We start from the raw sequence: 13,725 nt of genomic DNA on the forward strand, positions 1-13,725 counted from the left end.
CACATACAAACATGTATAAACATACTCATAAACAAATAGTTGTGCAAACATGTAGGTGCTTATATACATCCCTTTTCTTCTTACACACTCATATATTTCAACGTATACAGCTAAGCATGTACCATATGACTTATTCTGTAATGACAAACGCATGATGTCTTAGTCATGAGTGGTGCCTGATGGTGTGTGTCTTGTGACAGAACGTAACTCACACTAATATCAGGTGATAACAAACATTTTTTCAGCAATATCTATTCCCCATTTATCAAGCAAATAAACACTATTTAGAATAACAGTGCATGGTGCCATGCTACAGGGGTTTACCTCTCATTACAATTTATGGAGAACAGCATCCCAATTGATTGTTTTTCTTGATTTTTTTTTCCTTCTCTTTTTTTTTTTAATGAATAAATACCTATATCATTACCAATTCAATGTCCACTTTTCCCTGCTTGCATGGGTCAGATGGAATTTGCTGACTTCGATTTTCCATGGCCTGATGCCCTTTCTTGTCACCGACCCTTACCTGTTGCCAAGTAAGGTAATATTTCCCCATGACCAAAGGTTTTTCCACAAAAGATTTGAAAACGAAGGACACTGCTTTTATGATGTGTGTGTGTGTGTGCACACTTGTATTTTGACATTATGCGATATTTGTAAACGAGCATCTTACAACTGATGTTCACTCCCTGTCTTCTTTGAAACACGTGTTGGACAGTGGGGGGAAATGTTACCTTGCTTGGAAGGTATCAGGACAAAAGCCACCCAAGGACAAAATCCGACTGGACAAATTTTAAACAAAAATATCAACTAATAAATATTAAAAATTTTTTTATAAAATTTCACTTTCCTAAGATATTTTTATTGTAAAGAAAGAACAATATACTGGGGGATTTTGTCCTAGTACTGCTTGGAAGCAGGTCAGGGTTGGCAACAGGAAGGGCATCCAGCCATAGAAAAATCTGCCTTGATAAATTCCACCTGACCCATGCTGGAATGGAAATGTGGAGATTAAGCTACTGATGATACAATGGGCTTCTTTCTGTTTCTATCTACCAAATCCACTCACACAGCCCAGGACTGTAGTAGAAGACACTCGTCCAGGTGCCACAGAGTGGGACTGAACCAGAAGCCATGGGATTAGGAAGTAAACTTCTTACCACACAGCCTACCTGTATCTATCATCATCATCATTTAGCATCCATTTTCCTTGCTTGTAGGGTGGACAAATATGTGTTGAAATATTGTGTTACAGCTGACTGCTCTTCCTGTCATTAAACCTGACTTGTTTTTCAAGCAATGTTTTTGAACATGCAGAACTATGGAATGCTTTGTTGGTAGGGAATGTTACAAACATGGTTATTTTTTTTTTTGCTCAGTGTTTTCATGTGAGGACATGGAATGTAAATATTCATACACACACACACACAGGTCTCCATACAGTTTCTATTTACCAATTCCATTCACAAGACTTTGGTTAGTCCAAGACTACATTAGTGGACAATTGTCACATAATGAAACAGAACTAGAGACCATGTGGTAACAAAGTGAATTCTGTATGCACACAGCAGCCATGCTTATATTTACCAAACATTTTTATGAGGAAAAGTTAAAATAATAAAAATTTTATTTTATTTATTATATTTATGTACAATGTATTTATAGAGAAACATGATTATCTAGCTCTTTGTGTGTAAATTCTATTTGCTATTAATATTATCACCAGTAGATAGATGACCTTTGGACTCTTTTTATCGTCATCATCATCGTTTAACATCTGCTTTCCATGCTGGCATGGGTTGGACAGTTTGACTGAAGACTGGCGAGCCAGATGGCTGCACCAGGCTCCAATCTGATCTGGCAGAGTTTCTACAGCTGGATGCCCTTCCTAATGCCAACCACTCCAAGAGTGTATGGGTGCTTTTACGTGCCACCGGCACGAAGGCCAGTCAGGCGGTTCTGGTGATGACCATGCTCAAATGGTGCTTTTTATGTGCCACCTGCACAGGAACCAGTTCAACGGCACTTGGCAACAACCTCACTCAAATGTTTTTCACATGCCAGTAAGGCGACGCTAGTAACGATCACACTTGAATAGTGCTTTTTATAGATGAGAATATTTGAAAGTGCATAGAGTGGGATTTGAAAGTACATAACAAATGCTTTCAGCTCAAGATAATTTCTCTGTTTGGATGTATTTTATATTACAAAGAAAAATTCACTTGTGCACATGTAAGTTCATGCACATTGCTGAAGAGATTTTAATGCATGTGTTGAGAAATTAATATGACTAATGTACATTCTCTCACAACAAATTATTCTATGGTGGATTGTTTGAATGGGACTTGTTATGAAATCGGTTTTAATTTCCAAAGATTTTTCTGCAGATTTATTCACGAGGGATTGTTTATCCAGTATCACATCTACCTCTGGGAACTTGTATTGGAATTCATTGCAGTAATTTTTTTCAAATGATTAATAATTTAAATTTGAATAGACTCCTTTTTGCTTGTCATTTGATTAGACAGAAATTTAGTTTTATCTTTAATTTATGCAATGTTTTGTTTTAATTTTGCAAGAAACTCTTTGTTGTGGGAATAAATTTATACTATAGCAGATCTTTTCTGATTGGTTTGTTTACTGTTAGTGTAACGCTACTTTTATATGTTTCCTATTTGGAAATGGATAAATATATTTAACTTTTGAAGTAGGGATGTATATTGATAAACCTGTCACTTATACCTTACTTATAAGTGTTATCATTATACGTAAATCCTGACTCCAGTTACATAAATGCCATAGCGAGAAATATATTTTCTGAAACACTAATGGACATTTTATGCGTGCATCTATGTTGAATATAAATAATTTTGTGTTCTTTTAACCGCTATAAAAAATACAGTTTCATAATTACAGAAATACATTTCATTAATAAGTTGAAGAATGTGAAGAAAGAGAAAATAATTACTGCATTATTTTATTTATGTACATTTAGCATTTTTAATATTAATAATACAATTTGAAGTAAAGTAATTTTGTTGTAGAGACTTAAAATTTACGCTAACTAATTCTTCATACTAACTATATAGATCTCAACAATTCAAACAAGTCTTGTTGGATTTTTTATAGACATGGCATAAAAAAAAAAATAACCAATGTCTCAAAGGAGTGAGTGTTGTGGAGTTTATTTACATCCCACAAACACTAAATTTTCCCCCCAAATCCAGGGTTTTTATAACTGCTCAACTTGACTTTAAAGAATTGAAATCACATAAAAATATTCTTTAACTAATTTTCAGAATTCCTATATGAGCAGTTATTTCAACCAATGGGAAAATGACAATCATAATTCTTTGGCAATATGACATTATGTCATATTGCCAGCTACCACAAATTGGCGGTACTATTTGAAAATGGCTACACGCTACAATTCCTTTTTCCTGTAGCAGACAAGTTGGCTTCTTCATTAAAAAAATTTTGTATATAGCCAAGTGAGTTCTAGAGTTTACTATTTAGGATTCATCTTCACTGTTCTCATAGATAAATGATTTCAGTTCTTTCAATTTGAAAACTCTATGGACTACTTTTCCTGCTGACAATAGAAGCATAAAATGACATAAAAATGAGAATCCATATCTTGGCAAAGATTTTTCAATATTTGGGTGTTCACAGCCAATGATTTAACATAAATGACCAGCTTCACAAACCCTCTGAAAATTCTGTTCAATATATCAGGCAATGTTTTTGATGTCAGTGCCTCCCTGTGAATAAAGTAATAAATTCCAGTGCAAAAGTTCAGTGGGCAGTGTTGCTGTCAGTTTCTCCTGTCAACAAATCTGTCATTTTGTGTCTTCAAAGCCATGTGAAATAAGAGCTCCCTTACTAGAAAAACAGGGTATCCAGCTATAAAACAATATCCCAAACAACATATTTATCTAACCTATGCAACTATGGAAAAATGGATATGAAATGAACTGACAAATGAACATATAATTGCTACCGCAACTCAAGAACCTTCCCTTGTTTGTTTGCTTGGAAAATGAGGTGAAGAACAATAAAATCTAAAACGAAAAATGAAGCATGAACAAGCATGCTCAAGTGTTTTTATTGTCCTAAATATGTTCAAATAGAATTCTTTCTTATCAGATAAGATTAAAATTTCAATTCCTTGTTTGATCTTAGTAGGTATTTCATTTCTCTGGAGAAAGAGAGAGAGAGAGAAGAAACAGTGTCAAGAAAAAAAGCAAAGAAATAAATAAAACAAGTTGTATTTAATGCAAGTTTAGTGTTTCAGAAATGAGAAAGAGGGTGGCTAGCTCTGAAATTATATTAACTGTTAGCTACTGCTGTGCTTATGATTTCACCTGATATATGTTGAGATGACATTTAACCCTTTAGTGTTTAAACCAGCCAAATCAGGCCCAAATATTCTACCTCATTTTATGTTCAAACCAGCTAGATTTGACCTCTTACACCTCCCCTACAATCTCATTCTGAAAACAGACAATCACATCAAATTTCAAGGCTATGAGATAATGCCTGATTAATTCAAAACAAATGGAAATACATAAGCATTACATTTTTCAGAGTAATCTGAATGCTAAAGGGTTTTATCTTTTTGTGTTTTTTGTTCCTAAATAAAGTGTCACTTTGTCTACAGTATCTTGTGCTTGAATAAAGTAGTTTGTACTCCCCTGGAAATTAGATTAACATTGTTAATTTTGTATATGTTGTATAGGAAAGTAAGATTTGATTTAAAAAGATAATGACCGCACTAAAAAAGTAGGCTTAATGTGAACTTGATTTTTAATTTCACCAAAGTTGCTATGGAGATAAGTAAATATTTTACTTTTCAAAAAACAAAAAAGAAAAAAGAAAAAGAAAGTAAAAAGATAACAAGATTAGAATGGAGAGGAAGGGCAGAGCTTATAACCTTTTTATATTTTCCTAGATTTCATGCAAGATTAAAGATTGTTGTGTGTGGTTAATTTGGTTGATTTTTTTTTAGTTGAAATTATTGCATATTAGAGATTGATGGGGAAAAGTGGAAGTAGAACTGGATAAAGTACTTATTTTGGTTTGTAGAAGATAGAGAAAAGAATTAGACAGATTTATAGTTTCCTGATAGATGTATTTGTTTACATAATAGATGGTACTTAATTTTCTCTTCAGAAGAAGAATGGCTGTTGTAGTTATAGTAGAAGAGAGAGAGAGAGAGAGAGAGAGAATACAATCGAATAGTTGTAAGGAGCTGATGAGTGAGAGCTTGTATGTCAAGATGACGGCTTTTTTAATGTGATTTAGGATTTTTGTGTAATATGTACTTAAGAGAGTACTTAAGAAAAGGACACAAATGGACATTGTAAGTAGTTATTGAGGGTTAAACTTGATTTCCAACTGTCTCAAATAGCCATGTCTTTCTGAGATATTTTAATTTAAACAGAGATGGATTAAAATAATTGTCCAGAAGGAAATATATTTAAACCCTAACTTGAGCTCAACTAGCACACATCTTGAGGGAAGTTGGTTCTTAGTTGAGCTAAAAATGTTACTAATTGTTTTATCATCTCAGTTCTTGTCTCTTACTGTTGATCCATTTCAACCTAAGATAACCAAAATATATTGTTTTTTTTTGTTTGCAATAAAAATGTTTCAAAACACAACTCACATACACATATTCAATCTTGCTTTGTTGTATAAATTTCCTGCTGTATAATTTAACTAATGTAGTTCATCAGATATGATAAGCCTGATTACAAGGTAGATATAAAATTATATTTATATATGATGACAGCTAAGTATGTATTAAAAAATGTCAATGTTTTTTTTATTTTTTTTTTTTACCATAACTTTTCCATGCCTGCATGTATGGGGTAGATTTTGTTGCCTGGGGATTCATTGCAGAGTCAAAAATAGTAAGGTTTGAACTTGTGACCATGTTGCCAATAGGGTACTTTTATCTCATACTTGTTCATTGTGATTATCATTTTGATTATCATCATTCATTTTCCACTTTTCTGTATTGGTATATGTCTCTATATTCTAGATTACTTATGGCTGTTCTTTCATATTTTAGATACAAAAGAAGTGAAAGTGCCAATGTTGTTTATTTAAATTTTTATTATTTTAATTGAACAAAAGTGTGACTTATAGTGGTGGTGGAGCCATGCCTTACTAATGCCACAGCCAAGTTGTTGCAATCAGTAAAAGAATAGGTTAAATTAATACACTTGTAAAACAGGTTAGAACAAAGTAGTTGTCCATAGCCTTTGAGAGAACTTGTGTTAATATACTAGAAATAGAGCTAAGTCTGTCAATAGACCTACCATTTCCTCATAACAAATCAAGTCGTGAACTGATTATTTCTCTCAAAATACACTCCAACATTGTTAAACAAAGACAAGTCTGAGAAAAAAAAAAGCAAGACAAAAACAACACAAAAAAAACTGACCAGATGGTCACAACTGGAACAATGTCTTTAATATAATTCTACTTAGGCAGGACAAAATAACAATATAAATACATCACTTTATACATTACTAGCATTGCCATTACACTGAAGACTGAGTGTTTGGATTTGGTTTTGCTGCATTCTTAATAGAATTTAATACTTCTGCAGGTAAAAAGTAAAAAAAGAAAGCTACCATCATTTTAACATTCAATTTTCCATGCTTGCATGGGTAGCACTGAATCTATTGAGGCAGATTTTCTACATCCAGGTGCTCTTCCTGTCACAACCCTCACCTGTTTCCAAGTAAGGTTATATTTCCCTATGGTCAAATACGTTTTCATGGAAGATTGGAAACAAAGGAGACTGCTTGCATAACAACGACACTTGCTTACAACTATCACACGATATCCAGACATGGAGACAGGAACACACATGGACAAACACACACATAGTTTCCTTCTAGCAAATTGGCTCACAAGGCTTTTGTGTGCTAGGGGCGATAGTAGAAGACACTTGTCTGGAAGTTGACTTCTTAGCACACAGCCATGCCTATGCCATGTGGTTAATAATTTTTCCTTAGCAAACATAGTTTCATGTTCAGTAAAACAACCTGGCACCTACACTTATGCTATCATTGTGAATTTAGAAAATGAAGTCATGGAGAGTAGTGAGTTTAATTAATGTAAAGTGTGTCTTATAACCCATAGGGTTACAGTAGCACCACTGAGGACTTTGTCTTCATTTATCAAGGTAAGATGCCTTGGTTATTATTGTTGCTAGACCTCAAGTAAATACTGATCAACAGACAGACCCATGTTTTTGGATCAAGAAACCTATGATCAAGAGTGTTTTGGCCATGAAATTCAGATCTAATTGGATAAGTTGGTATTGATCAAATGCGTTTCTGTATGACAATTTTCTATTTTCGTATCTAGGGCTATGTTGTACAATGTGTTCCTTCTTTTAAGTAATGTGTGATTTGAGAGAGATCTGCCTGCTATTGCTAGCTGGGCTAGTGACTGCATCGTGGTTACTTTGTTGAATTGAGGTTGGCTTGGTGGAAACTGTTGTTCTGCAGGTTATGCCCTGCAGGTGGAATTGAACTCAGTGCTGCTTGAAGTTAACAATTCAATTTTACTGTTTAAAGTGTTACAAGTGCTTATAGTAATGGGGTATTATTAACTTTGTGGTACCTAGTTGCAACTAAGTGAACTGAGCTATTTGAATGTTGTGTCAATGTCAGAGTATGAATTGCTGACCTCTTCGCTATTTGACTGGTAATCTATCAACTAAGTCTTCCTCACACCCACACTAATACATATGGTGTTGTGCAGTGAAGTATAACTGTCTTATTGTGTACACGAATTCTTTTCAGAGCTCATAGAATATATTGCTTGGCTTAGAACGCAGTGTTGGTGGATGGATATATCTAGAAAAGAAAACCAATAGGGTTCCAATAACACGACTCTGGAAGTAAATACTCAAACGAAAACTTTTTACAAGTTCATTTAGAACAACAAAATGTAATTAAATACCTAATCTCGCTATTCTAAAGGGAGATAACTGAAATATTTTAATATTTTATGAGTTATCTCTCTTACAGTAAACAAGTACTTGAATTAACATTCATGTCTTTATAAGTACTGTGAAATTTAACTACGTTGTAAGAACACAGGTCTTTTCAGTAGCTTGGAATAAGGATCGAACTAAACTGTTTCATTGTTATTTAACAACACATCGGGATTCGCTGACTTCATTTTCAAGATGCCGAGTTGAAGTAGCAGAAGTCTGTTTATAAACAAAATTGTGCTAGACATTTACACAAAGATACCCGTCGTCTTTCAATATATCTGTTCACCCTTAGTTTTAGTTTAGTAATTTATGAATGGAATTTGATAGGATTACTAGAAGCTCTATAATCTCTTTTTCACCCTTGTTATTAATATATATTAATGTTATTATTTCTCTGTTTAATTAACCCTCCTCTCTGAAAGTGATGACAATTAAATGTGTGATTTTGAGTGAGATTTGCCTGCTATTTCTAGCAGATAAGTGCTATGATTTTCTTTACATTCATTTATGGTCACAGATTTTTTTTTATGCTGTGGATATTTTTCATTTGGGTTGATATTAATAGATTCTGAGTGTTTAACTCTATTGAACACAGTGCCTCAATTATTCTGTACTTGGTCCTACCTTTTTCCCTCCTTTTCTCTGATGACTTTCCAAATCATATTTCTAAACTTGCCATCTATGCTGATGACACTGCTGTTTACTCCTGTCATGGCAAAATTAGTCACCTTGAACAAGTTGCCTTACTTGAGGGTGGACTTTATTTAGTTGTGGAGTGAGGTTGGTGACTGGCTGGTAGCTTTTAATGTTGGCAAGACAAACCCCTTGTTAATTAATTGTTATAGGCAGTCATTGCTTTATATCATTGCTATGAGTGGGATTGATCTTTCAGAAAGCTACAGTATCCAACTTCTTGATTTGAGTTCGACTTTGGCTATGGTTTTCTCTTAGAAAAAAATTATTCAGGGTATTGCCATTTTGGTTACCGAGAAGGTTGGATCTTCAGCGCTCACAAACTTCTTAGTTGAGAGTATCTTGTATCTCTGTAAGGCCACATTCAACTTGGTATTGAATATTGCTGTAATTTTTGTGCTGGTATCTCATCTGAGTGTCTTAACTTGCTTAATCACGTTCAGAACTGAATTATTAACACAGCACATCCTCTTTTTTGCATTAGGCTGGAGTCCTTTCACTCATTTTTGAAATGTATAAGTATTTCCATTTAAGTAGTCATTGTTCTGTTGAACCTTTTGTTAAGGCCATTAAACATGTTATCTGCTTCCATTCTCAAGCACATTGTTTCCCAGTCAAGTTTCCTGAGTTATGTCCTTTTATCCTGATAGCTTTTTTCCTTCCGCTGCTGCTCACTGGAACTCACTTCCAACATCTTGTTTTCCTCTGATCTATGATGTCTAATCCTTTAAGTTTTTTGTCAGTTGATATTGTTTGAATTTGAAGGCCTCTTCTTTTCCTTTTTTGTAGTCACATTACAGTGGCCTTGAGCACACAAATGGATGGAATGAACAGAGGCAATGTAGGGTAGAGCAGATTCTTTGAAAAACTTTTCTAGTGCTGGTAGTACAATACATCTAATGAATGTTGTAAAGTGGTTGGTGAGAGGAAAGACATACATTATAAAATTAGACTAAAAACCAAAACAATGATATACACAATAGAATTGGCTGGTTTAACCCTATTTTTGTGTGCCAGGTGATGAAGGCCCCCTATAAGAAGTGAGATGAAAGACTGTAGCAGGTGGTGAGATGGAAAATTATGCTAGTATTGGAAAATTGAAAATAAAATGATTATTAGATTAGTCCATGAAATACAACTATGTGTTTATCCATCATCATCATAATTTTTACATGCTAGACAGACAGGATTGAACAGGTTAGGTCAGAAGATCTCATTTTGTTCAACATATTGTTGGGTCTGCTGGTATCTACTTTGCTTTTCATCCTTTTCAGGTCAGTAAAATAAAGTGCCAGTCAATACTGAGGTTGATAGTATTGTTAGTAAGATGGTTAATAATTTTATGGGTGTCTGCCAAGTCAGCTGCCAGACATTGGAGTTTCAATGTATCCACGCTCAGGGAAGTAAGGTGTTCAGAATATGGCAAATGCCTGATGGAGAGTATTCTCTTGGTTGCACGTCACTGAACAGTTTCTAGATGAATAATATCCTGGGCAAGATAGGGGTTCCAGACTGGTGATGCAAATTCCAGGTGTGGCTGCACCATAGCTGTATGAAGCTTCAGATAGATAGCCAGAGAGCGGCTCACAAAGGACATGGTAAGTGATGCCAAGACACCCTCAGCCTTCTTGGCAGTTTTAACAATGTGTTTTGTCCAATGCAAATCGCTGTTGACAATAACGCCCAGGTCACATTCAAAAGAGGACTTTTTGAGATAGTGTTGTGGAGGGAGTAAGTAGAAGCTGGATTTTTTACTCTCAAAATGCATGGTGGTACATTTGTCCACAGCCAGCTTGAGTTGCCAGTACTTTTCTCCTACCTCATTAATTATTCCTCTTACTTTCTCTTTGTTCTTTTCCCTCTTTCTCACTCTCTAATTTTTGTTTATCTTCCTCTTTCTTTCTCACATTCTCTTTCTCTCTCCCCATGCATTTTGTTGCATCTAATAGTGATTAAAACAACACTTCAACATATGGCTCATAGTTGATAACAAGAAAACAAAAACAAAATAATAAATTAAATCACAGTTGTTGTTGTTGTTGTTGGTGGTGGTGGTGGTAGTAGTAGTAGTAGGAGGAGGAGGAGGAAACTGTTGTAGCTAGTGGTGGTGATGTTTTTAACCCTAGATCAATCCTGATTGAGCAGATGTATCATCAAAGACATTTCAACAATGGTACTTCCAGTTTTATGTGTACCTCTAGAGGTACATTGACTAATATGCCCTTCACCTTCATGGGTATTTTGCTGTAATTTCTAGTAGGTTAAGTGACTGCATAGAAGCTTTATCATTAGTTCAGTGGTTGTGAATATGAAGGTGATGGTGGGTTTGGAGGTAGTTAATAATAATAGTGATGGTGATGGTGGTGGTGGTGGTGGTGGTGATAAGGTCAAGGATCTTTATTTCAACTGATTTCAGAGGTCATATTTTTTTAAATTACATTTCTGACATTGACATTGTGTGTGTATGTGTGTGTACATGCATGTGCATATGTGTTCATGTGAATGTGACAAATGCTGATAATTTATGGAGATGTGGGTGAGTGCAGAACAAAACTTGTACAACAAACTAAAATCATAACAAGAAAGAAAAAACAATATCACTCCCACCACCATCACCATTATAACTTACACCTCACCCCAGCATACAATGAAAAGGAAGTAAAGTCCATTGTAGTTATTTATTTACCATTAAACCAGTGAATGGTGTAGTATTGTTTTGCCATTTATTAAAATTGTATGTCTATCTATCTAGCGTGTATATACTTACTGCATAAAGAGAAATGTCTTCGTTTTTTCTCAACATTTGGGAGAATGTAAACAGAGATTCGTTTTCTGAAGCTGATCAAGATCATCCTCTGATATTGTCTACATATGCAGGTATGTAAAAATCTAAAACAATTGAAATGTTGCTGCTGCTGTTGTTGTTTAGTCACAGGTCAATTCTAATTGAACAGATTTATAATCAAAGCCTCGACCAGCCTGTCGTTTTGTGCATCAAGGAATATAATGTTCAAAGTGTCCTTTTATCTTTAAAACAATAGGATCTGATTGGAGGGAGATTTAGCTGCGACTTTGTGCAGGCAAAGCAACTGCATCGAAGCTTTGTTATTGGCTTGGTCTTATTCTGTGAGAACAGGACGTTTTCAACAATAGTGCAAATCACCACTATTCTACATAAATTCTAGTAATTATATTTGGCATGCATCTCTTATTTACCCAAACTGAATTTCGTGGCAATCTCTTTCTCTCACATATGCATTACATTTGATATTTCAGTTGACATCTCTCACTTGCAATATTTTTTTTTGTATTATGTCCTTGTATAAAAAGAATAGCAAATGTCAATAAGAACTTTCTACTTTATTTGAAACTATGTCATGTGTTCAAACAGGAAGATAATGAAAGTCATTTAATTACAAAGTAGAGTGATAAAATTATGTTTATTTATGTTTTATCTTTGATAAGCTCTAGTCATTACTACAGTCCCACTGTAGTGTGGATTATAAATAATTATAATGAATCATCTCTATATATACTTTGTCCCCCTCTGAAATTAAACTCATAGAAGTGACATGTTTTGAACAGCTTTAGGGGAAGATTGTGACAACCAGTGGTGTTATTTAACAACTGATAAAGTTTCACATATCTCCCCCTTCCAAAATGCTGAAATAGCCTTCGTTCCCTTATCTTGAAGAAGGGCCAAGCAAATTCTGATGAGATTTTCTCATCTCAGTCTACCAAAAAGACCTTCACAGACCTAATTTCAAAGTGAAATATCATGGGTATAACTCCATTGATTCGTTTTGCACTGAAACATGGCAGCCACCAGTGTGAAAATAACTTCAATACGGAGCAAATAATTGAGGGAAAAATATTTGTGAAGATATTATTGACTCTATTATTATCTAGTGTAACAATTAAAAATGATAATAACAGAATCAATTATATAGGTGATTGCAGGCCCAAAATGCATTAAATAGTTGAAGGATTAAAATTAATCAAAGGACATACTATGTATGTCCACCTGCTGGAAATAACAGTCAAAACTCTTATTTAAATGACCAAAGCCTGTGAGTGGATTTGGTAGTCGGAAACTGGAAGAAGCTCATTGTATATATATATATAATTATATATTTGTGTATGTTTGTGTTTGTCCCCCTCCCCCTGCTATCATTTGACAACCGATGCTGGTGTGTTTATGTCCATATGACTTAGTGGTTCAGCAAAGGAGGCCAATAGCATAAGTACTAGGCTTACAAAGATTAAGTTGAGGGGTTGATTTCTTTGACTGGCACCCTTGAAGGTGGTTCTCCAGCATGGCCAAAGTCAAATAACTGAAACGAATAAAAGAATAGTTATATATATATATATATAAAAAATTCCAAGTAGATGTCAACACTCATCAACAAGGAAACTATTGAAGTGCTATAACTTAACAACAATCTCAACCTACTTCTGATACAAATTTTGGAGCCTATGCGGATGTAAAAACAATTCTAGTTATTATTAGAGCCACTGTATGGATTTCAAGTGATACATTCATGGCAATAGTGTCAATTAACAATCTCTCCCTCCAGATTTAATTATTACTGTAGCATAATAACACCAGCTCAGATATGGTTAGGTATATCATCATCATAATCATCATTGTTTAACGTCTGCTTTCCATGCTAGCATGGGTTGAACGATTGACTGAGGACAGGTGAACCAGTTGGCTGCACCAAGCTCCAATCAGATCTGGCAAAGTTTCTACAGCTGGATGCCCTTCCCAACGCCAACCACTCCGAGAGTGTAGTGGGTGCTTTTACGTGCCACCGCCACGAGGACCAGTCAGGCGGTACTGGCAATGACCATGCTCAAATGGTGTTTTTTACATGCCACCTGCACAGGAGCCAGTCCAGCAGCACTGGCAACGACCTTGCTCGAATGTTTTTTCATGTGCTACTGGCACAAGTGCCAGTAAGGCAGCGCTGGTAACGATCAATATATATATATATATGAAGGGTCGT

At 34.8% G+C, this 13,725-nt stretch overlaps 1 protein-coding gene across 5 annotated transcripts in view; it reads left to right on the forward strand.

The window, feature by feature from the left end:
- The window catches only part of LOC115213814 (RUN and FYVE domain-containing protein 2), a 250,820-nt gene that overhangs the window by 10,148 nt on the left and 226,947 nt on the right, over positions 1–13,725 (forward strand). The window contains exon 1 of one of the 5 annotated variants that reach the window (XM_036504739.1): positions 11,429–11,593. The exons of the other annotated variants lie outside the window; for them this stretch is intronic. Within the exon in view, the coding sequence (XP_036360632.1) occupies positions 11,497–11,593 (97 nt within the window). The 5' untranslated portion in view covers positions 11,429–11,496. Of the gene's footprint in view, positions 1–11,428; positions 11,594–13,725 lie in introns of those variants that run through there. 5 annotated transcript variants of the gene reach the window in all.

This window comes from Octopus sinensis, linkage group LG7, assembly GCF_006345805.1.
Source record: "Octopus sinensis linkage group LG7, ASM634580v1, whole genome shotgun sequence".
In the NCBI taxonomy this organism is placed as follows: Eukaryota; Metazoa; Mollusca; class Cephalopoda; order Octopoda; family Octopodidae; genus Octopus; species Octopus sinensis.